At 51.7% G+C, this 26,050-nt stretch overlaps 1 protein-coding gene across 2 annotated transcripts; it reads left to right on the top strand.

Moving 5' to 3' along the window:
• The first annotated feature begins 2,067 nt into the window (after positions 1-2,067).
• LOC136573214 (alpha/beta hydrolase domain-containing protein 17A) lies at positions 2,068-24,587 on the top strand. Of its 2 annotated transcripts, XM_066574495.1 has the most exons (5): positions 2,068-2,611; positions 14,805-14,999; positions 18,393-18,572; positions 21,449-21,678; positions 24,222-24,587. In XM_066574495.1, exons 1-4 carry the CDS (start codon positions 2,316-2,318, stop codon positions 21,675-21,677), a joined length of 900 nt encoding a protein of 299 aa, XP_066430592.1. In that variant the 5' UTR covers positions 2,068-2,315; the 3' UTR covers position 21,678; positions 24,222-24,587. The 2 variants fall into 2 exon arrangements, with proteins under 2 accessions (XP_066430592.1, XP_066430591.1); XM_066574494.1 differs by having other exon boundaries at positions 2,069-2,611; positions 21,449-24,587.
• The last annotated feature ends 1,463 nt before the right edge of the window (positions 24,588-26,050 follow it).

Here is a 26,050-nt window from a genome sequence, read left to right as displayed (position 1 = left end):
AAGTACCCCCCTACCCTGCTGCACACAAGAACCCCCCCTGCTGCACACAAGTACCCCCCTACCCTGCTGCACACAAGTACCCCCCTCCCCTGCACACAAGAACCCCCCCTGCTGCACACAAGTACCCCCCTATCCTGCTGCACACAAGTACCCCCCTCCCCTGCACACAAGAACCCCCCCTGCCGCACACAAAGACCCCCCCCCCCCCCCCCCCGCTGGACACAAGGAACCTCCCTCCTACCCTGTCACACACAAGAACCCCCCCCTCCCCTGCTGCACACAAGTACCCCCCTACCCTGCACACAAGAACCCCCCCTCCCCTGCTGCACACAAGTACCCCCCCTACCCTGCACACAAGAACCCCCCCTCCCCTGCTGCACACAAGTACCCCCTACCCTGCACACAAGAACCCCCCCCTACCCTGCTGCACACAAGTACCCCCCTCCCATGCACACAAGAACCCCTCCTGCTGCACACAAGTACCCCCCTACCCTGCTGCACACAAGTACCCCCCTACCCTGCTGCACACAAGAACCCCCCTACCCTGCTGCACACAAGAACCCCCCCTGCTGCACACAAGTACCCCCTACCCTGCACACAAGAACCCCCCCCTACCCTGCTGCACACAAGTACCCCCCCTCCCATGCACACAAGAACCCCTCCTGCTGCACACAAGTACCCCCCTACCCTGCTGCACACAAGTACCCCCCTACCCTGCTGCACACAAGAACCCCCCTACCCTGCTGCACACAAGAACCCCCCCTGCTGCACACAAGTACCCCCCTACCCTGCTGCACACAAGTACCCCCCTCCCCTGCACACAAGAACCCCCCCTGCTGCACACAAGTACCCCCCTAACCTGCTGCACACAAGTACCCCCCCTCCCCTGCACACAAGAACCCCCCCTGCCGCACACAAAGACCCCCCCCCCCCCCCCGCTGGACACAAGGAACCCCCCTCCTACCCTGTCACACACAAGGAGCCCTCCCTCCCCTGCACACAAGGACCCCCGCTGTTGGACACAAGGATTACCCCCTGCTGCACACAAAGACCCCCCTCCTCCCCCCACCTTCCCCTCACACAAGGTTTCCTCCCTGCTGCACACAAGGAGCCCCTCCTCCCCCCACCTTCCCCTCACACAAGGAGCCCCTCCTCCCCCCCACCTTCCCCTAACACAAGGAGCCCCTCCTCCCCCCACCTTCCCCTCACACAAGGTTTCCTCCCTGCTGCACACAAGGAGCCCCTCCTCCCCCCACCTTCCCCTCACACAAGGAGCCCCTCCTCCCCCCACCTTCCCCTAACACAAGGAGCCCCTCCTCCCCCCACCTTCCCCTCACACAAGGAGCCCCTCCTCCCCTCACACAAGGAGCCCCTCCTCCCTCCACCTTCCCCTACAAACAAGGACCCCCCCACCTTCCCCTCACACAAGGAGCCCCTCCTCCCTCCACCTTCCCCTCACACAAGGTGCCCCTCCTCCCCCCACCTTCCCCTCACACAAGGTGCCCCTCCTCCCCCCACCTTCCCCTCACACAAGGAGCCCCTCCTCCCCCCACCTTCCCCTCACACAAGGAGCCCCTCCACCCCCTCACACAAGGAGCCCCCCACCCCCCCTCAGACAAGGAGCCCCACCTCCCCCCACCTTCCCCTCACACAAGGAGCCCCTCCTCCCCCCACCTTCCCCTCACACAAGGAGCCCCTCCTCCCCCCACCTTCCCCTCACACAAGGAGCCCCTCCACCCCCTCACACAAGGAGCCCCCCACCCCCCCTCAGACAAGGAGCCCCACCTCCCCCCACCTTCCCCTCACACAAGGAGCCCCTCCTCCCTCCACCTTCCCCTCACACAAGGAGCCCCTCCTCCCCCTCACACAAGGAGCTCCTCCTCCCCCCAAGGAGCCCCTCCTCCCCCAACCTTCCCCTCCTCCCCCCAAGGAGCCCCTCCTTCCCCTCCTCCCCCCAAGGAGCCCCTCCTCCCCCCACACAAGGTTTCCCCCCTCCCACCCCGCTGCACACAAGGACCGCGGCTCATCCTTTCCGCTATCGACAGTACTGATGCAAGGTGACTGCAGTTCAGGCGGGGACCAGCAGAGGGCGGAGGCGGCCGGTGTCTGCGAGTCACATGACGCTCCCAGCGCTTCCCTCTCCCCGCCGCTCGTCACTTCCAGCCGGGAGTGACATCCGGTTGTCGGGGTCGGCTGGTCACGGCCGCAGCTTCCCTCTGGCGGCCCGGTGCGGTGTCGGCATGGCCGGCGGGCGGCGGTGCGGTGTGGCAGGCCGGCGGCTGTAGGTTGCAGGTTGCACCCATCCCCGGTGAGAGATGAACGGCTTCTCGGTGCGGGAGCTGTGCTGCCTGTTCTGCTGCCCGCCGTGTCCCGGCCGCATCGCCGCTAAGCTGGCCTTCCTGCCCCCGGTCCCCACGTACGCGGTGGTGCCGGAGCCGGAGGGCGGCCCGCGGGGGCCGGGGGTGCTGAGCCGCTGGAAGCTCCACCTGACGGACGGCGCCGACTTCCAGTACAGCCAGCCGGAGCTGGACAACATCGAGGTGTTCGTGACCAAGAGCAGCCGGGGCAACCGCGTGGCCTGCATGTACATCCGCTGCGCGCCGGGCGCCAGGTACGGACCGCCGCCTCTAAGGGGCGCTGCACAGGCAGAAGGGGTGTACCGGGGCAACCGTCACACCCCTAGGGGGCGCCGCACAGTCAGGGGGAGTGTACCGGGGCAACCGCGTGGCCTGCATGTACATCCGCTGCGCGCCGGGCGCCAGGTACGGACCGCTACCACTAAGGGGCGCCGCACAGGCAGAAGGGGTGTACCGGGGCAACCGCGTGGCCTGCATGTACATCCGCTGCGCGCTGGGCGCCAGGTACGGACTGCCGCCACTAAGGGGCGCTGCACAGGCAGAAGGGGTGTATCGGGGCAACCGTCACACTCCAGGGGGCGCCGCACAGCCAGCAGGAGGGGTCTACTGGGGCTACCGCGTGGCCTGCATGTACATCCGCCGGGCGCCAGGTACGGACCGCTACCACTAAGGGGCGCTACACAGGCAGAAGGGGTTACCGGGGCAACCGTCACACCCCAGGGGGCGCCGCACAGCCAGCAGGAGGGGTCTACTGGGGCAACCACGTGGCCTGCATGTACATCCGATGCGCGCCGGGCGCCAGGTACGGACCGCTACCACTAAGGGGCGCTGCACAGGCAGAAGGGGTTACCGGGGCAACCGTCACACTCCAGGGGGCGCCGCACAGTCAGGGGGAGTGTACCGGGACAACCACGTGGCCTGCATCCGCTGCGCGCCGGGTGCCAGGTACGGACCGACGCCACTAAGGGGCGCTGCACAGGCAGAAGGGGTCTACTGGGGCAACCGTCACACTCCAGGGGGCGCCGCACAGCCAGCAGGAGGGGTCTACTGGGGCAACCGCGTGGCCTGCATGTACATCCGCTGCGCGCCGGGCGCCAGGTACGGACCGCTACCACTAAGGGGCGCTGCACAGGCAGAAGGGGTCTACTGGGGCAACCGTCACACCCCAGGGGGCGCCGCACAGTCAGGGGGAGTGTACCGGGACAACCACGTGGCCTGCATGTACATCCGCTGCGCGCCGGGCGCCAGGTACGGACCGCCGCCTCTAAGGGGCTATGCACAGGCAGAAGGGGTGTACCGGGGGAAACCGTCACACCCCAGGGGGCGCCGCACAGCCAGCAGGAGGGGTCTACTGGGGCAACCGCGTGGCCTGCATGTACATCCGCCGGGCGCCAGGTACGGACCGCCGCCTCTAAGGGGCGCTGCACAAGCAGAAGGGGTGTACCGGGGCAACCGTCACACTCCAGGGGGCGCCGCACAGCCAGGAGGGGTCTAATGGGGCAACCGCGTGGCCTGCATGTACATCCGCTGCGCGCCGGGCGCCAGGTACGGACCGCTGCCTCTAAGGGGCGCTGCACAGGTAGAAGGGGTGTACCGGGGCAACCGTCACACTCCAGGGGGCGCCGCACAGCCAGGAGGGGTCTAATGGGGCAACCGCGTGGCCTGCATGTACATCCGCTGCGCGCCGGGCGCCAGGTACGGACCGCTGCCTCTAAGGGGCGCTGCACAGACAGAAGGGGTGTACCGGGACAACCGTCACACTCCAGGGGGCGCCGCACAGTCAGGGGGAGTGTACCGGGACAACTGCGTGGCCTGCATGTACATCCGCTGCGCGCCGGGCACGAACCGCCGCCTCTAAGGGGCGCTGCACAGGCAGAAGGGGTGTACCGGGGCAACCGTCACACTCCAGGGGGCGCCGCACAGCCAGCAGGAGGGGTCTAATGGGGCAACCGTCACACTCCAGGGGGTGCCGCACAGTCAGGGGGAGTGTACCGGGGCAACCCCGTGGCCTGCATGTACATCCGCTGCGCGCCGGGCGCCAGATACGGACCGCCGCCTCTAAGGGGCGCTGCACAGGCAGGAGGGGTCTAATGGGGCAACCGTCACACCCCGGGGGGCGCCGCACAGGCAGGAGGAGGGGTCTACTGGGGCAACCGCGTGGCCTGCATGTACATCCGCTGCGCGCCAGGTACGGACCGCCGCCTCTAAGGGGCGCTGCACAGGCAGGAGGAGGGGTTACCTGGGCAACCGTCACACCCTGCGAGCCGGGTGCCAGGTACGGACCGCCGCCTCTAAGGGGCGCTGCACAGGCAGGAGGGGTCTAATGGGGCAACCGCGTGGCCTGCATGTACATCCGCTGCGCACCGGGCGCCAGGTACGGACCGCCGCCTCTAGGGGGCGCCGCACAGGCAGGAGGAGGGGTTACCTGGGCAACCGTCACACCCCAGGGGGCGCCGCACAGTCAGGGGGAGTGTACCGGGACAACCGCGTGGCCTGCATGGACATCCGCCGGGCGCCAGGTACGGACCGCCGACTCTAGGGGGCGCCGCACAGGCAGGAGGAGGGGTTACCTGGGCAACCGTCACACCCCAGGGGGCGCCGCACAGTCAGGGGGAGTGTACCAGGACAACCGCGTGGCCTGCATGGACATCTGCTGCGCGCCGGGCGCCAGGTACGGACCGCCGCCTCTAGGGGGCGCCGCACAGCCAGGAGGAGGGGTTACCTGGGCAACCGTCACACCCCAGGGGGCGCCGCACAGCCAGGAGGGGTCTAATGGGGGAACCGGCACACCCCAGGGGGCGCCGCACAGCCAGGAGGGGTCTAATGGGGCAACAGCGTGGCCTGCATGTACATCCGCTGCGCACCGGCCGCCAGGTACGGACCGCCGCCTCTAAGGGGCGCTGCACAGGCAGGAGGGGTCTACTGGGGCAACCGCCCACCCCAAGGGGGTGCTGCACAGGCAGGAGGCGTCTAATGGGGCAACCGCGTGGCCTGCATGTACATCTGCTGGGCACCAGGTCTGGACCACCGCCTCTAGGGGGTGCCACACAGTCAGGGGGGGTGTACCGGGTCAACCGTTTGGCCTTCCTGTATATCCGCTGGACGCCAGGTACGGAACGGCGCATCTATGTGGCGCTGCACAGCCAGGGGGGGTGTACCGGGACAACCGTGTGGCCTGCATGTACATTTGCTGGGCGCCAGGTATGGACCACCGCCTCTAGGGGGTGCCACACAGTCAGGGGGGTGTACCGGGACAACTGCGTGGCCTTCCTGTATATCCGCTGGACGCCAGGTACGGAACGGCGCATCTAGGTGGTGCTGCACAGGGGCAACAGCCCCTCCCAGGAGGCGCCATACAGCCAGGATGGGTGTACTGGGTCTGACCGGCGCCACACAGCTCGTAGGAGTGCCCCGGGGTGCACCGTCTGACCGCCGCCCCCAGGGCAGTGCGTATGGGACTCCCGCTGCCCTTCACCCGGCTGGAGTGATACAGTTTTCTCATTAATTGCTGCTATTTCTAGAATTCTTTCCCCCCAACAGTTGATCTAATAATACTGCGGGTGGCGATCGAGCCGCCCAGTGCCGTCAGCCTCTCGCACCGCGCCCGATGTATCCGGGCACCATGTGTTTCAGTATTACACTGAGACATTGACAGAGCTCCGCGGGCGCAGTGCGAGAAGCTTCCAGCACAAGCTGGCTCCTCCTCCTCCTCGCGCGGCGGTGGCCAGGCAGCAGTAAGGTCTGTTGGGATATAATTAGAGAAATGGCAGCAGTTCTGCCTGCACTACAGATGGCGGTGCGGAGCCGATGCCCCATCCCCCGTAGTCAGCTCCTCTCATCATCTCTGTAGGGAGCCAGGAATGGACTTTGATTACAGCTTGACTAATTTATCAGACAACTTCTGCTCCTGCATAACCTGTCAGCAATCTTGTAATACTTGGATTAAAAACAATCTATTTTACACTGTAAATGTAGGCTCCGCAATCCACTGCCTGTCGTTAGGCATTCAGCTTCTGTAGTAACTCGGACATTAGCTGTCGGGGAGGGAATGTCTTCACAGCCTCAGAACTGCTGCCGGTGTGCGCTCGCTCGTTCCCTTGCCGCTGCAGGTGTGTTAACTTACCTTTTGTGTTGTAGGCGTTGTCTCCTGCTTGCTGTGGGTGAAGCGATGTAATGGTCTTTACTAGGTCATGTGTGTTGGCATGATCACAGCCTGTGTAGTGCACATATAGAGATCTGTTACATATGTGCTGTGATCATGCCAACAGACATGACCTGGTAAAGATCATTACATCGCTTCACCCACAGCAAGCAGGAGACACAATGCCTACCGTGTTTCCCCGAAAATAGGTCTTACTATCGAGGTAGGACCTATCGGGTTTTCGGAGGAGGCTTGAAATATAAGAGATGAGATCACTAAATGGCTGTGAAAGGCTCATCGAGCGCCGGCTGTGATTGGCTAATCTCAGCGCCAGCAACCAATCACAGCGCTCGCTCTGCTGGAGGCGGGGTATTCAAAGCCCCGTCGCCAGAAAGAAGTTGAGCAGGCAGACAGGGAGGACACTTGTTGCAGCGCCGCCAGAGAACAGCGGGATGTCGCGGACCAGGTAAGTATAAGCACCCCTCCTCCCTCGAATATAAGACGCTGTGCCTTTTTGGGGCAAAAAATATCAGTTTCTTATTTCCAACCTAATTGGTGGTAGTTGGGCGGACGTCTGCCACTCGGGACCCCCATCCATCAGCTGATCATCCCACCTGCTGTCATGCTACGGCGCGTCCTACTTCTCTGCTGGTTGGGACAGAATGCGATGTGAAGGTCATCAGTGAAAAATAGGGCCGAAAACCCCTTTAACCCCTTCCTGCTCCAAGACGTACATTAACGTGGTGGAGCGTCGGGGTATGTATGAAGAGAAATCATGGGGCGACCTCTTCATACAGCGGCGGCGTCAGCCAATCGCGGCTATTAACCCTCTAAATGCCCCAAACATCACATTCCCCCCCCCCGCACCCCCTACATGTGAGATCGCAAGGAGCCTTGCCGGTGTCATGGCAGCCGGGGAGTTTCTGAAAGGCCCCAGGGCTGCCTTAACAGACTGCCTATCAAGCCGTCCCCATGGGGTGGCTTGATTGACTGCCTGTCAAATTGCAGTATGACGTAATGCATTCCATCATACTGCAGGAGCGACCAAAGCATCGCTGGTTGTATCCAGTCCAACAAGACCGTTAAGCTTGAAAAAGACCGTGGAGGTCGAAACGTAGCTATTGTCTTACACGTTACGGGGAGTAAAGAGTCTGTATTACTGAAGCTGCAATCAGGGAAAATGCCCCCATTTGTAGTGCGACTCCCATCTTCAGTGTTTGTGTAAAGTGCTATCGGTGGCATAACTTCAGTCTGAGACCACCCAACGTGAAGAGCGGCTGCGCCTGTGTAAGCCATGAGGGGGACTAGATTTTAAAAATTGGTCATTGGTCTTGAACTTGTGAAACAGATTTATAACTGCGTCTCTTTTGTGTCGGGTCAAATCGTGGTCATTTCCAACAGGTTTATTACAAATCTCTTTGACATTGGATGGAGCACGGCTGTGACACGGGGGGGCTAGAGTGCTTGCCACGGAGACCAAAAATGGTCATTTTTATTTGGCACCATTTGTAGCTTCTCCTAGGGGTCTGTAGAATTCAGTAGGGGGCTTCGGACGAGAGTTACAGGGGTTTGTAGCTTTTAGGGGTCTGTAGAGTGCAGTAGGGGCTTCAGATGAGTTACTGGGGTTTCCGAGATCCAAAACTTCATTATTTATCTATTTGTTACAATGGACATCTTTGTTATTGACTAAGGCTAACTACACACGGTGCAATATGGGTCCATGAATCCCACCTCTATCACGCTCCCCACTGGCAACCGTGTGGGGCTTTACCAGAACTTTGATGGGGCTTTACCAGAACTTCAAAAATTCTCAAAAAAAACCCTGCACCAAAATCTTCATAATATACTGTTTCCCCGAAAATAAGACAGTGTCATATTAATTTTTGTTCAAAAAGGTTTAACTTTTTTACATGTATAGCTGCCTGGACACTATTTAAATTGACTTTTTAATTAACTGTTAGCAGGGCTTAATTTTAGAGTAGGGCTTATATTTTAAGCATCCTCAAAAAGCCTGAAAAATCATTTTGCATCCTCAAAAATTCTGGAAAATCATGCTAAGTCTTATTTTCAGGGTATGTCTTATTTTCAGGGAAACAGGGTATTTGACTATTCTATGCTGAAGTTCTGCAGCAAATCGGCAACAGGTGAAAATCCCCTTCTAGTGAGCGTCCTCCACGTCTCATCCAGCGTGGGGGTGGGGTACATAAAATAAGAACTTTTATTTGAAGATTTGTTAATGTTTTGACATATAAAGCGATGCCCATAACACACTATGGTGTCATTGGTTAAACACCGCGGGGGTCTCTGCAGACACCGCGTACGGGCAGCGAGTGTCTCCGGGTCATGTGCAGCATGATTGTGTGTGTTTTATTTAGTTCCATGCCCTGTTTCATAGTGGCGATGCATACGAATCGCTGCCCGTACACGGTGTTGGCATACGATGCTCATGCAAACGTATGGGGCTCACGCTGTGTGGTACGCGGAGTAATAGAGCATGCTGCCATCTGTTTCTCGCACGTATCTTCACGCAGTGTCTGCATGCCAGTGTGCATGCATCCATGAAAGTCCATTTCCTTTTATTAACTCCATCACATATTGCGCGGCCATGCCTTGGATATGAGCCCTTAGTCATAGCAGCTATGAATGGCACCAGAAACGCATCAGAGGGAGTGACTGCGTCATCGCGGGCGGGGGCGGTTCTCATATCAAAGTATATTTTCACTGATCTTCAACTAAAGTTTTTGTTTTATGCTTTTTTTGTTTTCCCAAGCACTGGATGAGCCGGGTTGTTCTCTGCATGTGTCCCTCTGTCCGTGCAGGTTGGACGGCGTGGAGAGCTGGGTTTGTATAGCAAACAGTAAACCTGGGCAATAAAACAAAAAGCAGAGGCCAGGAGAGAAGCCAGGAAAGCTGGGTAGAAGAGGCACGGTCCTAAAGCGGGAGGGCAGACAAAACGCTTCTATACACTTAGAAACTAATGTCCCATTTAGACGGGATGGAGTCTATCCGACGGTGCGAACGGGTGACGACCCCGCTGGGTTGTTGGCGCTCCTGCAGTGAACATGGCTGGATCATTGGATTCTTGCTGGCTTCTCCTTCCATGTGAAGCAGAGAGCGTTTACACTCAGCCAGAAGTCGTCGATCCAGCGATGATTCGCAGCAAACTGAACACGATGGCTGCGGATGTAAATGCAACAATTATCGGGCAAATTCTTTCGTTTGGCCCTTAAGTGCTCCGGTAGCTGCTAGCAGGGACCACGCCAAAAATAGGAAAGGCTGTGTGTGAGTGCTGGCCCTTTAAGAGGCAGGCCATTGGTGGACACGCCCTACGGGAACCAGGAGACTGGCGGGAGGTGTGGTGTCTGTTGAGAGGGGACACGGCACTGCCGCACTTGACAGGAAGAGGAGGCAGGGGGCGCTGTCAGCTCTGACCAGTGCTGCCAACACTAGCCTATGTACATAACAAATGAATATGGTTGCTATACTGTAATATATATCCCATTACAGCTATATGTCTCCACCATGACGAGGAGCAGTACCCAAAGCATGTCAGAACACACAATGTGCTATAACGTGCTGCGGAACTGCAGATTAGTCTCTACCTTATTGTTCTTTTACCCTTCTCTGGATCTACATTGGGGGTAATAGGCTGAACTGGATGGACGTAGGGCTATAGCCCCTCCACCACTGAAAGTGCCTACAATCGGCATGTGAGCATCAGAACCGATGGCAGAAGGCGAAATGTCTTGTACATGGTGTGGCACCAAGAAGCGACGTCTCGCACTGTGCAGATCATTCAGTGATGTTGGAGGGAACACGACCGAGTTTGAGGGGTTGACTTGGCTTTCACAGATCTAAATCCAATTGAACGCCACCCCCTTTTTGAGCACCGGTTACACCCTTTTGTCATAGTCCCTGGAAAATCAATATATAACACTAGTTTGAGAGTAAACTGCAGCAGGTAGATTATATGATACTCTAATAGTGTCGCCTAAAGTTCATCACCCCCGCATCATAGAGTAGTCAGAAGTCCATCATAGAGCAACAGGTCAGAGGTTAAAGGGGCCTCCCCATGACTTATCATTGCTTCATGGTCAGATGTTAAAGGGGCCTCCCCATGACTTATTGCTTCATGGTCAGATGTTAAAGGGGCCTCCCCATGACTTATTGCTTCATGGTCAGATGTTAAAGGGGCCTCCCCATGACTTATTGCTTCATGGTCAGATGTTAAAGGGGCCTCCCCATGACTTATTGCTTCATGGTCAGATGTTAAAGGGGCCTCCCCATGACTTATTGCTTCATGGTCAGATGGTAAAGGGGCCTCCCCTTGACTTATTGCTTCATGGTGAGATGTTAAAGGGGCCTCCCCATGACTTATTGCTTCATGGTCAGATGTTACAGGGGCCTCCCCATGACTTATTGCTTCATGGTGAGATGTTAAAGGGGCCTCCCCATGACTTATTGCTTCATGGTGAGATGTTAAAGGGGCCTCCCCATGACTTATTGCTTCATGGTCAGGTGTTAAAGGGGCCTCCCCATGACTTATTGCTTCATGGTCAGGTGTTAAAGGGGCCTCCCCATGACTTATTGCTTCATGGTCAGATGGTAAAGGGGCCTCCCCATGACTTATTGCTTCATGGTCAGGTGTTAAAGGGGCCTCCCCATGACTTATTGCTTCATGGTGAGATGTTAAAGGGGCCTCCCCTTGACTTATTGCTTCATGGTGAGATGTTAAAGGGGCCTCCCCATGACTTATTGCTTCATGGTGAGATGTTAAAGGGGCCTCCCCATGACTTATTGCTTCATGGTCAGATGGTAAAGGGGCCTCCCCATGACTTATTGCTTCATGGTCAGGTGTTAAAGGGGCCTCCCCATGACTTATTGCTTCATGGTGAGATGTTAAAGGGGCCTCCCCATGACTTATTGCTTCATGGTGAGATGTTAAAGGGGCCTCCCCATGACTTATTGCTTCATGGTGAGATGTTAAAGGGGCCTCCCCATGACTTATTGCTTCATGGTCAGATGGTAAAGGGGCCTCCCCATGACTTATCATTGCTTCATAACCGCGGTGTCCTTCCTGATCGCTGCTGATTGTATATTATAGATGAAAGAGTCCCCATTCCGGGGTGTCTAGAGAGACGTCTACTGGCCATAATGTAACCAAACTTGGTGGTAATACCATCCAGAACATGCAAAAGCAAGCCATGTGACAAACACCACGGCCACGGACTGCATGATAGTTCCATGTGGCTTATTTCATTAATCTGAACATTCTTTGCTTCCATCACATTTCACCTCCTCAGGACCAGAGATTATATATATATGTTTACATGTTTTGGTGGCTGGTATGTGGGGATTGGTGGAGTCCCCCCAGATGTCAGACGCTCCGCTATTTAAATGTTCTTCATTCTTTTGCTCTTGTAATACGGCCTGATGAAGAAGTAGCCCGAGTAAGAAGGATTCTTGATCCCCTCTGGCTCCACTGATAAGACAGCGCCGTTACGCCTATAATCTTTTCCCTACATTTACTGTTTGGATATCCTGGAGCCGCTGCGGCGCCCCGACTGGAGGTAGGCTGCCGCTGTCCGGTGGCTGCCGCTGTCCGGTGGCTGCCGCTGTCAGCACATCTGCTCGAAATATTTAATCCTCTATGCTGGTCTGTCTGCGCTTTGTTTCTAACTTGTTCTCTGGTTTCAGTCGGCTCCACACTGTCATGGTAGCTCAGTGGCACCCCGGATTGCGTTGCGAGGATTGCCAATGGGGCGGCAGGAAAGGGTCCCTCCTACTGACTATTTACATACGTGAACAAAAACTGGGGGGGGCTCAAGGGCCCATTAGGGTTAAATTGTAACCAATCCCACCACAGCCTTGGCCATAAGCTGAACCCTCAGTTGGGTCCCCTAAAAGTTCACCTTTATTGATATGTGATAAGATATATTATAGTAGCAATGAATTAAAAAGATCCGAGTCTCAACGTAGTGCAAGTGTGATACAAGAGGAACCATATCCTGCCCTGCTGATCAGGCCCAAATATCAGGGGCACGACCAACGCTGCAGCTGCCGCACGCTACCATGCAGCCGTACACCGCTATGTGCTAAAGATATGCCAAGTGATTGGATCCAGCAAGTAGGATGAAGGCTGCCACATAAACGAGCTCTGATATGGATGAGGGGCAGCCTCTCTTTGTCTTTAACTCCTTAATGACTGCCCGTACGCCTTTTGTATACCCATCACTAATGGACGGTATTCTTAAGCAGCGCCTTAATACTGGCACGTGTCTCCAGGCCCGGAAGGAACAGGGACCCGGCTGTCTAACAGCAGTGATCACCGAATACAGCGGGAACTGCCGGTTAATGCAGCGATCAGTGCAGCCGCAGAAGGCTGACTGACAGAGGCTAGGGGTTGCCTCTGGTGCCCATCAGACCCCCCAGTGTGATCATGGGGTCCCAATGAGTTGCTATGGCACCCAGAGGCTTGAAGATGGTGTCCAGGTCCGTTATCTATGGTAGCCCATGAGCCTCCTAGATCAGTATAATACACTGCAGTACTGAAGTGTTGGAGTGTATTGTCCCATGATCCCATGATCATATTTAGTGAAGTCCCAGGTTGGGTCGAATATGAAAAAAATAAACCCCACATTTCCCCCCTTTTTTATTATGTTTAAAAAAAAAAATCACAAATTTAGTATCCTCATGTTTGCCGTGACCCATGGAAAACAGTAGATTATTTTATCCGCACGGTGCATGCTATGGGTAAAAACCTGGAATAGAAAGTGATCGAAAAGTCACATGGATCACCAGATGCAGGGGATATCAAGTACAGTTTGTCCCACAGGAAAAAAACAATATTAGGAGTGACCGTACAAAAAATACATCTTTTTTAGAAAAACTGTGGGGGAAAAAAAGAAAGGTAGCTAAATACTAATAAAAATGATATAACTTTGGTATCTGGGTAATCGTAGCGGCCGGCAGAGTTGATGTCAGATATGATCTATACTGCATGGTGAATGCCACGGGAAAATATGGCCGGAACTGCAGATTCTGTTAATCCTTGCCTCTTGGGAAAAAAAACTGAATAAAAAGTGATCAAAATGTTATATGTTCCCAAAAATGGGATCAATGAAGATGAGAACTCCTTCCTAAAACCTAATCCCTCATGGAGCTCCATCGATGGAGGAATAGTAACATCAAGGCTCCTGAATGCGGCTGCACAAAAGCAAATCTTTAAAAACATAAATAATAGTTTTTAATGTAGAAAATAGCAAAACATGAAAAAACTACAAACTTGGTGTTACCGAAAATACAGCTTGTCCCACAAAAACCAAGCCCCATACAACCTCGTCAGCCGTGTGCCCAAGAGGCCTGTGTGCTGTCCGCCCGCACACACGGACAAGCGGAGGGCATGCCAGGAGTTTTTTCCGCACTCCGTGTTTGCTTGAGAAAACTGGTCAGCGTATTATGGGTCCGCATGCAGAGAGAAAGCGCCGGCGTGCCGGAGGTCCGAGGGCCCGCGTGCCGGAGGTCTGAGGGCCCGCGTACCGAGAAACCGTTCAGATTCCTGCAGTCAGCCATAAATCATACGAACTGAAGGACGGGTCGGCCTTGTGAACGGAGGAGGCGGGTGGAACGCTTCTCGGCTTCCTCCATTCACTAGTGATGCTCCTGTGTAATATATGGTTGGGCCAACTATCGGTCATACGGGTCATCCTGTGTTATCTCTGAAGACCACTTGCAGCGCCCTCACAGGACTGTGCCCCCCTCCATATAGTCTAATGCCCTGGAACCCGTCACCCCTACATGCACTAAGTTCTAATGCTGCAGGATGTAGTTTATATACTCGCCCGCTGTCACCCTACGAAGATGGCATGGCTCTGGAAGATGTGACTCTCTGAGTGCCTGCGGTCTCCTATAAAAGTCTATGAGAGAGCACAGCCTTCATAGGGCGACGGCGCTGGATTGTGAGAGCAGGCGAGTGTAACAACTACATCCCCCGACTCCGTCACCTCCCCTGCGGTGGGAACAGGACTGGTTCCCTCTATTTAGCCATCCTTTCCGTGTGTAACGTGCAGATTTTGCAGCATTCTGCGTGGATTTTCACCTGTTGCGTTGGAAGTGGTGGCCTCCCATCCGCTTGCTGCTGTAATCCGCTCAAACCCAGAGTTGTAACCCACAGCCCCCTCATGGTGTGCTGATTCACCCTGTAGATCCGCGAGGCTCGCCGTCCGATCGCCATTCGCTGTACGGCTCCTGCTAGAACACGGATTTTGCTGCGGTTCGTACTTAGACATTGTGTTCTCTTTCCGCAGGTTCACCCTCCTCTTTTCTCACGGTAATGCGGTGGATTTAGGACAGATGAGCAGTTTCTACTTGGGCCTCGGGACACGCATCAACTGTAACATCTTCTCCTATGACTACTCTGGGTACGGGGCGAGCTCAGGGCGCCCCTCGGAAAAAAACCTGTATGCAGATATTGATGCAGCTTGGCAAGCTTTACGTACAAGGTGAGGCAATAATATGTTTCATAGATAAACTTAAAGCAAAGTTCATGTAACTCTTTGGTTACTTTAATCCCTTAGCGCAACGGGACGTAAACTTACGTCCCGAGGATCTCGTAACAGATGCAATGCATCATCGCCATTATAGCGGTCAGGGTTCAAGTGCCCTACAAAATAAAAATGGTGAAAAAAACACATTAAAAAAACAACTCCCCTCCCCCTTCCTTTTTGCGCACTTTCCCCTGTTTGTACAAAAAAAATGTAAATCCTTGGGTATCATCGTATCTGTAACAACCTGTACAATACATGAAACACACGATTTATCCTTCGCAGCAAAAACCATAAAATGAAAGCCTAAAACACAGTAAAGTGATCCCAAAAGCCGTATGGTATAAAAAAAACCACAACTCGTCACGCAAAAAGCAAGTCCTCGCAGAGCTCCGTCCCTGGAAACAATAGTTATGGGACTTGGAATGTAGCGATATAAAAAGAACAATTAAAAGGGGCGTTATTGTGCTAAAAGGGGAAAAACTAAAACAATAACAAAAAAACCTCTTGGTATTGTGATCATACCGACCGAAACAATGTATCCAGTCATCTCTGCTGCATGATTAACGCTGTAAAAACGGCAGAATTGGCGCGTCTTCTCTCTCCGCCCTCCAGAACAAATGACTAACTATAAATTATAGGTGCATAAATATTGTGCCAATGAAAACTACAACCAGACGGAAAACCGGCTGACTAAGGGGTTAAATAGTTCAGTATTGTATGTAGTGTCTGGTTGTGCTCCTGTGCCCTCTGATCTGTGGAATACGTTGTCACTTTGTCATCGTTACGTTCTATCCAATATGCAGAACCTTACAGTTACCCTGAAAATAAGACCTAGCATGATTTTCCAGAATTTTGGAGGATGCAAAATGATTTTTCAGGCTTTTTGAGGATGCTTGAAATATAAGCCCTACTCCAGAATTAAGCCCTGTTAACAGTTAATTAAAAAGGTCAATTTAAATAGTGTCCAGGCAGCTATACATGTAAAACGGTTAAACCTTTTTGAACAAAAATTAATATAAGACACTGTCTTATTTTCAGGGAAACGCGGTAGCAGCGTGCCCAAACATCCAGCTGTGTAACATCCTCTTTTGTGTTAACTACTTTACATACTTTAGTATCACCTGCAAACAGTGCTATTTTCCTTTAAGATCCTTCTACAAGGTAGTAGATCTCTTAGAGGAAGTAGCGCCCCCCACTGACTCCTGCATTCGGCTGTTTTGATCAGATATTACATCTCACTGATACTTTGGCCGTGTGTTATAAACTGCCGTTTAGTTAATGCTACTGCTCTCTCAGATGCTGATCTGTAGGTAAAGGTAGAGTCCCCTGGTGCAAGCACTGAGTCAGGATTGACTCCTTGGGTGGCGTTTTTATGGGGTCGTTTGCTATTGCCTTCCCCAGTCATCTTTTACCCACCAGTAAACTGGGTGCTCATTTTACTGACCTCGGAAGGATGGAAGGCTGAGTTAACCTTGAGCGGCTACCTAAACCAGGCAGGGATTGAACCTGTAACCTTCAGGTCGTGAGTGAGCGCTTAGGACTGAACCTGTATGTTCAGGGGTCTATGCCCCAGATTAGCTCTTAATTGTACTTAATGAGGCATCCAATCCGTGTTGTGTCACAGGGCGATGAGCACATTAGTGTCATATTGACCACAAGACCTTGTTGGATGTTTGTGTGGGCCCCTCTCCCCCATTCTCTCCCTGGATCGGGGTTCTGTGATTCATCCGGCAACTCCTAAGATAAGTACTGTGGTTTATTTCATGGAGTTTGTTTGCACCCTGGTATTTATTCTTCCTTCATTTGTTATAGATTTGCAGGGTTAGTGAGTGGCTGGGGGATGAGGGTGGGTGCGTCCTCATCAGGGCGGATGCGTCCTTATCAGGGCGGGTCATCTAGTGGGAAATGTTGTCTTTACCAGGTATAACTAGTGGTCCTGGTAGTGTGGAGTGCCATAGAGATTCCTTTTTGGTTTGCCGTTGCAGGCATGAAGCAGACGTGACGTCTCTAGACCCTTGTATAGTTAGAATACCCGTCTCCTCTGTTAGGGCTGAACGAGCAGGTCTGTATTCTGGGTTATATTCTTAGGATTATCTGCATACAGCAGCAAACCCCCGGCTATAGTATTCTATAGTATTGGATCGGCCGTTTTTAGATGTTGAACTGAAACATTTTCCAATAAAAACAGTTGAAAAAAATTATAATAGCTGCTGCAGAACTGCTTGGAAAATCTGAGCTGCAGTATTCTTTACGTGTCTATTTGTTTTTCTGTTTTGGAAGCTGTTTTTGCTCCGGAGTACGACAGATGCCATGTGTTATATCCCACCGCTAGTCGGCAGTCCGAGGGGGCGTTTTCACAGGGCAGAAATGCTTCGCTTGTTCTGCAGCTGAAAATTTTTGCTGCAAAATCCGCAGCATTTATGCAAAAGGCAGAGAGTCAGAATCTGCAGCGCCGGGGGCATTTTGACTGGTAATCATCTGCACTTCTGTGGCTGAATGAAGATGATTTTCTTCCAGTAGAGAACTTCTAGTTCTTCTTGCCTGTTGTCAGCCGGCAGCACGGCTCTCTCAGGGTGATGGCCGGTAGTCCCGTCCGCCTTCTGTTACCATGAGAGGTTAGAAGAGCAGCCGGCATTACGGAGTTGATTCTGGCATTCCGGCGCTCTGCACCAAGCTCCATCTGGCTTTACAATACAAGTAAACTCCACTATGGAAAATGCAGAGTAATTCACATTATAACAGGTACTAGAAGCTGCAATCCCACCTGTGTGTGCCCCTGGCTGCCCCCCTGCTCCTCCCTGTAGATGTCTATGGGCAGTCTTCAGTAGGAGGGGTCAGTGCACAGACTACCTGCCTCCCGCAGGTCACAGAGCACGTCTAGGCCAGTCACCCGTACCAGTCGGTGTGCCCGCTCCTGACCATTGTGTGTGCCCCTGACTGCCCCCCTGCTCCTCCCTGTAGATGTCTATGGCCAGTCTTCAGTAGGAGGGTCAGTGCACAGACTATCGGCCTCCCGCAGGTCACAGAGCACGTCTGAGCCAGTCACCTGTACCAGTCAGTGTGCCCGCTCCTGACCATTGTGTGTGCCCCTGGCTGCCCCCCTGCTCCTCCCTGTAGATGTCTATGGGCAGCCTTCAGTAGGAGGGGTCAGTGCACTGACCCCATCTGCCTCCCGCAGGTCACAGAGCACGTCTAGGCCAGTCACCTGTACCAGTCAGTGTGCCCGCTCCTGACCATTGTGTGGCCTGGATAGTGTAAAGCGCTGGTGTCAGACCATTCTCGCAGCTTCTGTAGTCTTGTAGAGCTGGCAATGAGTTTACCAATCCATTTATGTTTGTTCTGCTTAAGGTACGGGATCTGCCCTGAGAACATTCTGCTTTATGGACAGAGCATTGGCACTGTGCCCACAGTGGACTTGGCATCTCGTTATGAGTGCGCTGCCGTTATTTTACATTCACCTCTGACCTCTGGAATGAGAGTGGCGTTTCCCGATACGAAGAAAACTTACTGTTTTGATGCATTTCCAAAGTAAGTAAAGTAATAACTTCCATTTGTCTTCTGCCTAATATTTCCTAGTAAGGTTCGGTTGAGGTTCCTGCACGCTGCGCCGTTCCTCTGCTGCCCCACTCCGTTCATTCTGTCGTGTTGGCATGAAAACTACAAATTAATAAATCCTAAAATCCAATGGAAACAAGTGCAATGTGATAAACGGCGGGCCGAATACAATGTACTCTTTATGAAGGGTCTCCAAGGTCTTATGAGACAGCTGCCCACAACAGAGGTCCTTCCAGAGAAGCACCCAGAATCCTCCAGTCTTCCTCCGGTGGCCCCTCGTCACGCTTTAAGGTATAATCGCCCAATTTTGGGCTTTGAAATGTATCATCACTGAGCATTGATATTACCTCCACTCCTCGCCCCGATTGTAGTTGGCGCCTGCGGGGGTCTCATTAGCGGGCTGGCTGAGACCTGTAGTTCCTTGCCCTTGTAGCACGATAATGCACTGTGTCCTAAGAGCTCCAGGTACAATGGCACGGCGGCTGCCACCTACCTGCCCTTTAAGTCCACCTCTAATTTCTCTGTCAGTGATCTTGGCTTCTTCCTCAGGCCGTTCGTTCGCCATTGATCTCCCTCCATGGGTTGTATAAAATGTATGAACTGGATTCACTAATAGGATTGTATGGCACAGCCAGAATCTGACCTGATCTGAGCATTCTGTAGGGAGCATCGGCCCAACCCAAGAAAACAAGAGTCTCCAAGAGTCCTCCACGGATCTCCCACTCAAGCACCATTTTTATTTCCCTGACTGCGTTCCCCGTGGGGGTTAATAATGCGTTTCTTTGATAGATCGGACTTTTACGGACACAGCAATACCAAATATGTGGGGTTTGTTCATTTTTTTTTTTAATTAGAAATGTGGGAAAGGGCTTTTTTTTTTTTTGGATAAAACTTTTTTAAACCTGATTTTTCTGTGTATTTTTTCTAGTTCCCTTATGGTAGATGAATGTGCGATGGTTGGATCGCTCCTGCAGTATAATATGATAACCATAGTATTACATTATACAGCAATCTGTCATGCCACGCCATAGGTATGGCTTGTTGGGCAATCTGCCGTGGCTCAGAAGGCGCACAGCTGCCATGGCAACCAAATGGCACCCGGTGATCGCATCACAACGGGCCATTCTGGACGCCCGAACTCCAATATGGAGCATTGACTTGCCACTGTCAGAATTGAGGGCGGCATTTAAAGGGTTAATATTTGTGATTAGTGAGAGCACTGAGTGCAGCTGGGCGGCTGTAGTATGGAAGAAACAGCCGGCACCCGCATTGTACGGAGCGGGATCAACCCCCGACCCCTTCCATCCAAACCCCGAGTGATGCAACTGTACATCATGGAGCGGTAAGGTGTTAAAGGGGCACTCCTACTTCAGCTAGTCGTGGCTGAGATGAGAATACCACCGGTGGACTACAGAAACTGCTTCTTGGGCTCTTCTACGCTGTTTGCCTATATGTACCATAGGAGGTAATAGGAGTGGCATACATGGCTTCACAGTGTGCGCTGCAGTGGGGTACGGGAACAGCACTGCACCGCCATGGGGGTCACAGAAATGTTGTATATGCTTAATCCTGGCCACCTCTGGCGACAGGGAGCAGAGGAGTTAAATAATTTTGGGGGGTCCCTGCATCTTTCTTGGGGGGTAATCTATGCTATTTGTACATGTGGCGCCACTTCCAGTAGACTGGTTGTGTTTCCGGCTCCCGGCCTAACATCTACGGACGCCTTACTGATGGAAGTCCGCGGCTTTTTGGAAGCGTCGTGGATTGTGTGAATATTTTTGAGGCTCCATTGAAGTTGATGGGGGGCTACTTTATGGAATCCGCGTGGATGAGCCTGCCACGGATTGTGTTTTTGCTGCGCAGGCAAAGAAGTCTTGTCTTTTTTTTTTCTTTAGAGCATGTGAAGGATTCATAGAAACCCAATTCACGTACGTTGGAGGTGGATTGGGAGATTTGATGCAGATTTTAGTGCAAAAATCCACAAGGAGCTTAGCGTAAGACGAGGCTCCCCGGAGTGTACTTCTCGTGTGGTGTATGCATGTTTGATATGCGGTAAATCGCAGCCAATCAGATACATGCATGTTCTATTCTGCAGAGCGCATTGTTCTCCATGGCCGTGCATCAACAGGCCCATACGCAATTACATTGTGTGTGGGTGGCGTGTTTATAGGCGCCGTTGCAAAGTGACAGCGTGGGAACATTTTAAAAGAAAACCTGGGAAGACTGCGCATGACGGCGTGCGTGAGATACTGTCATATGCGGCACTAGGCCGGGCCTCCGGCAGCTCCACACCAGTAATACGCTGCGTGACCCATGCAGGGTTTATGCATACAGACGTGTAGAGAAAAGGAAGAACCCCGGGCAGACTGCAGAGAAAACCCAAACCCTGCCCCGCTAAAGTACCCTATATGGCAGTGAAATAGTTAACCAGAAGACCTGAAAGTGTTTCTTGGCGCTCACACCAGAGGCATGTAGGCAGTGAATCACGTACTTGCTTCCTGCCCACAATCCCCATATACTAGTAATATGCATGAAGATGGTGCCCGCCTCAACCTTTATTGCATTTTGCGCGGTGTGACTATTGCGCGTGTATAATACGCCACCGCATCCGCTCGTGTCCAAAGTGACAGGGTGGTTTTACACTTGCGCTGGGAATTCCAGTCCGGGAGCAGGCAAGAGAATCCGTGCGGGACCAAACAGTGCCAGGCGGACCCCCTTGGCTGTAAGGGGTCCGCCAGTTTGGGCACGGAAGTGCTGCATGCGTTGCCCGCTCCTCTGGGATTCGCTGCCTTAGTTGCCTTTTATGAATGTTTGTTTCCACTTGATGTCTGAATTCGTTTATTTTGCAGTATTGAGAAGGTTTCGAAGATCACATCTCCTGTGCTGATCATCCACGGGACCGAAGATGAAGTGATTGATTTTTCCCACGGCCTGGCACTTTATGAGCGCTGTCCCAAACCCGTGGAGCCCCTGTGGGTGGAGGGCGCCGGACACAATGACATTGAATTGTACAGTCAATATTTGGAACGTCTGAGACGCTTCATTTCTCAAGAGTTGCCCTCACAGAACAGTAACTGACGTGAGTCAAGTCTCACCAACACTTCCTTGGATATTCCAAAATGAAGATTTCTCAATCCCCCCCCCCCCAAAAAGATTCAAGGGCATTTTTTAATCAGAAACCTGGATAATAATGTACAGTTGCTATTTTCTGTATGCATAATTGTCTGTGTTGTTCCTAATGGGGCTTATGGAGGTCATAGAGGTCGTCTCCTGCCATGACGCCTTTTTATTGGTTATTCAATGTGTGCCATGTAATGCCACATTTCTCCTGTAGTAGTCGCTACAGTTGAAATGTGCGGCTGCTGGTAGCTTCCTCTGGTGAGTATAGTTGATTGATGGGGTTCCTGGTGCTGGACTCATAGCAATCAAATGATCCCCAGCCAATTAATCATTTAGACAAAAGGTCTACCCCTTTAAAGTCATACATGACGTTCACAATTAAAATACTTCAAACCCACAACGCCATTTTCCTCAATTTAAGTCTTGCTGCAATGCATGTGAAAGTAGGTGACAACCAGAACGTGACCTGGTCAGTAGGTTAAACCACAAATGGCAACGGGTCACTCCATTTATCATGTAGCTACCCCTTTTCCCTTCCTGAGATACATACATACATACATACATACATACATACATACACGTGAGCAAGTCTAAACTTGTTTAGTTTCTTTCCATCTGAAACTCCTGGCCTCCTTTCTCCCCGGGTGGCCATGAGCTGTCAATTCTAACCAGCTGAGATCTGATTGGGTTTGTGTGTTCAGGTTCTAGTCAGTTTCTCAGTCTGTATGATGCTGTGACATTGACAGAAACTGCTTAGAGGTGCAGGCAGACACTTGTCACACTTGCTACTAATGATCACGTGGCTCCTACAAGACAGTTGTAATAGAGGAGATCACAGCTCATCCTCCTGACTGTATGCTTGTGGTCTGTAGCTTATTTAGGTGAATACAGAATCTCATTGCAGTGTTTTCCCTGCAGTATAGATGGCACAGTCTCTAGCTACTCATGTATTGCTGTGCTGATGCATCATGGGATTGATATGAAAGCAGAAATGTTCGCATCAAGATGGTGCCTGGTAAGCCATAGTTAGGAGTCTGCATGGCAAGGAAGTGATTGCAATAAACATAGGAGACCTTTAGATCATGACAAGCAATCACATAAGACAGAGTAGAGATGGAAAAATGTGTTTCCACCTGAGGGACCCCTAACATTTAAAGACCGGGCCATTTAGGGTAATCGCGGGTATTCACTTAAATAGTTTGTCCCACTTCTAACCATTGATGATCTGATCTCAGGATAAGTCAGCAATGTTAGATTGGTGGGACACTTCAATAGGCCTCAGCAACTCCGTACACTAAGACACTGGCCCCGGGGGCCCCAGGCAGGCAGTAACAAATGGTTGCACCATCTTTTCTGACTCCGCATTAGTATGCCCCGACACCGGCTTTGATTGACTAGTGCGGTCTACGTGAGCAGTTTTGGCCGGTCAGAGGAGCATGTAGTGTCTTAGACTACCAATGAATACTATGCACAGGAATCAGGTAGTCGGAAAAGCAATTCAGTCTTTGTTTGCCGAGGCCTGGAGGGTCGCCCTAAGGATTGAACATGATTCAGTAAAAAGCTGCTTTGCTCTATAGAGTTCTCAACCGAATAATGGAAAACTTTAATTAGTCCAGCACTTTCACTGTCCGCATTGGATAATGTGAGCGTGCGTAGGGAGAATGGATAAACAAGCTGTCAATTAATTTATACACTTCCAAGAGGAATAACAGAGGAACGGCACAAAGCAAGTCTTTAAAAAAAAACAAAAAACATTTTCCAGAGTTTCATGGAAACTTAACTTAAAAAAAAAAAGACACATTAGAAGAACTGACAGGAGTGCTGAAGAATATAGCTTAAAGAGGCTATACCTAGATAGGCTAGTATTACCTATCCATAGCATAGATTATAAATGTCTAATCAGTGGGGGTATCGCCACTTAAGGCCCATTTACACCAGCAAATGATCCCTCAAACCACAGTGACAGCTTTGAGCGATCATTTTGCATAAACTATTAAGTAGCTACTCAGCTACTTAATAGCAATTAAATGTGCAACTAAAGCCTTCACTGAATGCAGATAATAGGCCGAGGGCTCTTATCTGCGCTCAGATCCTTTGTTCTCCACAGGAAACAATGCTATGAGCACTTCCCATGGAGAACTGCTGATAAGGCTGAAAGATGATTTTTAGGTTGGACTGAATTCAACGATCAGCTAGCAGTGCCCGATAGGCGCGCCGATGATCGCTAAAACGATCGCCGATTTAGCATTTTTTTCTTAGCCATTATCGGCTGGTGTGAATAGGCCTTTGGACCTGAGAGCAAGAGTGTCGCCCCCCCCCCCCCCCTTCCTCCCACCGATCAGACTTTTATCGTCCAACCTGCAGGTAGGTTATAACGGTCTGTCTTGAGATAACCACTTCAATGTTTTGAATCTGTGTGGCACAAGCTGATGGACACTGTCTGACCTGGGGTATATTTGTTTTTCAGTTTTTAGATTTCTACATCTGCTCTTTTCATTTCAGATGCTTAAAGGGATACTCCAATATAATCCAGTGCTGGGACCCTCTCTGACCTCTAGAATAGAAGTCCCGAGCCCTCATTCCTCCTCACTTATCAACAATGTGAGGAGTCTGAATTGAGCGGCAGTTGAGCATGAGCGCTGCCACTTGTTTCAGAGTCTGTGAGACTGACCTATAGCCGAGGGGTGGGGCGCCTCAGCCATCAGACATTTATCACCTACTTTGATGACATCTTAGAAATAAGATTGCTCAAGGAATTGTATATGTTCTATGAGGAATGAAAATAAAAGAGCAATAACTACAGATCTGTGTATTTGTCTGTATGGACAAAGATCTAGAGGATCGGAGTTAATAAAGTTGTTGACCAATCCCGTGACTTAATTACTTTGAAATCAAGTTAAATTGTACCTGAGTTTTCAACAAGTTTTCTAAAATCTAACAGGTTCTCCTTTACTTCATTTGCTGCTCTTTGCACTATTTCAATGATTTTCAGGTGGTCTTCTCAATTTTTCTGTTGCCCTGCTGTTTGCAATCCGTTTTCAGACAGGCGGTCTGTAGCAAGCCTTACATTTTACCAGTAGTTCACTGTTCTGTACTTCCTTTTACTTACTTCCCATGCTGCACTCTTTTTCTGGTCCAATGAGCAGCGTAGCAGTATCTGTGTGCTCACTGCTGCTTTCCCAGGACAAGTCCTAGAGTCCCAGTCAGTAACTACAGAAGCTCAATACCTAACAACACACAGTGACTTGCAGAAGAGCTGGAAGGGAGACCCCTAAAACAACATTTGTAATGAAAGTACATTACAGGATTGCAGAGGCATACACAGGCTATTACATGAGCATAAGTTATCAGAAAAGTTAGTGCCCCCTTCAAAGGATGCCTATCAGCGCTTTTGCTTATGCAAAGATAGTGAAGTAGCACTAAAAACCTATGAGGAAAATCTAAAGTATGTAAAAAGCAGGGGTAGAGACAGTCTCATTGCCCCAAAGAGTAAAAGGGTTTCTAAGAGATGCTATCCTGGAATACCGAATTGAAAATAACTCCATATCAGAACGGGTTTATGAGGGGGTCACTCCGGTCAAACCAACCTGATCAGCTTCTACTAGGAGGTACTAGACTGGACCAGGGAGAGGCATTGACAAATGGGCCAATATTAAAGCCCCTATCAAATTAAAACATCAAAAGTTTATTAATGTCACTAAAAAAATAACTGAAGGGTATTTACAACCAGAAATGTCCTACAGTATATATAACATTAATAACGCTGCCCCAATCAAATCAAAAGTTTTGTCTCTCTCAACGGGAGCGAGACTTGTATACTACATATAATTCCCATGGGGGGCCGGAGCCAGGACATGCTAAACCATGAACCAAAAGCCAGTCAAACCATCCCGGATCCTTATCTCGCATGACTGTCCTAAAATCCTGGATATTTTTATGTGTCGATTCTGAATTATTTGTCAAATTAAAGCAATGTCTGGGAGGCGGCATTTAAAGCTTTGCCATGTCACATGCTATTCTGTCTATTACCCCACCATTGTATATGGCCAGACCCTAAACTCTCCCTATTGATGCTCCTAAGGCTATAACTTCTGTATTACTTAGTATCCCTTTTCTGTGCAACATTCTAGTCCGGTTTCTGATACATAAGAACACTGAGGCAAGATGAGGCACAGGGGCCGCCTGTCACATTAGCAGGGGTATATGGAGTAGAGAAAAGCCAACCTGTTGGCAGCTTAACATGTCTCATGTGACGGGCTTATGGCTGCAGGTCATATTATTTGTTACAATATCATTGAATTATTGCTACCTTGTATCTGCTGATCTTTTCT

The sequence above is a fragment of the Eleutherodactylus coqui genome, chromosome 7 (genome assembly GCF_035609145.1).
Source record: "Eleutherodactylus coqui strain aEleCoq1 chromosome 7, aEleCoq1.hap1, whole genome shotgun sequence".
Taxonomy (NCBI): Eukaryota; Metazoa; Chordata; class Amphibia; order Anura; family Eleutherodactylidae; genus Eleutherodactylus; species Eleutherodactylus coqui.
Note: the sequence above shows the minus strand (reverse complement) of the source record. Positions and strands in the feature narration are given on the sequence as shown.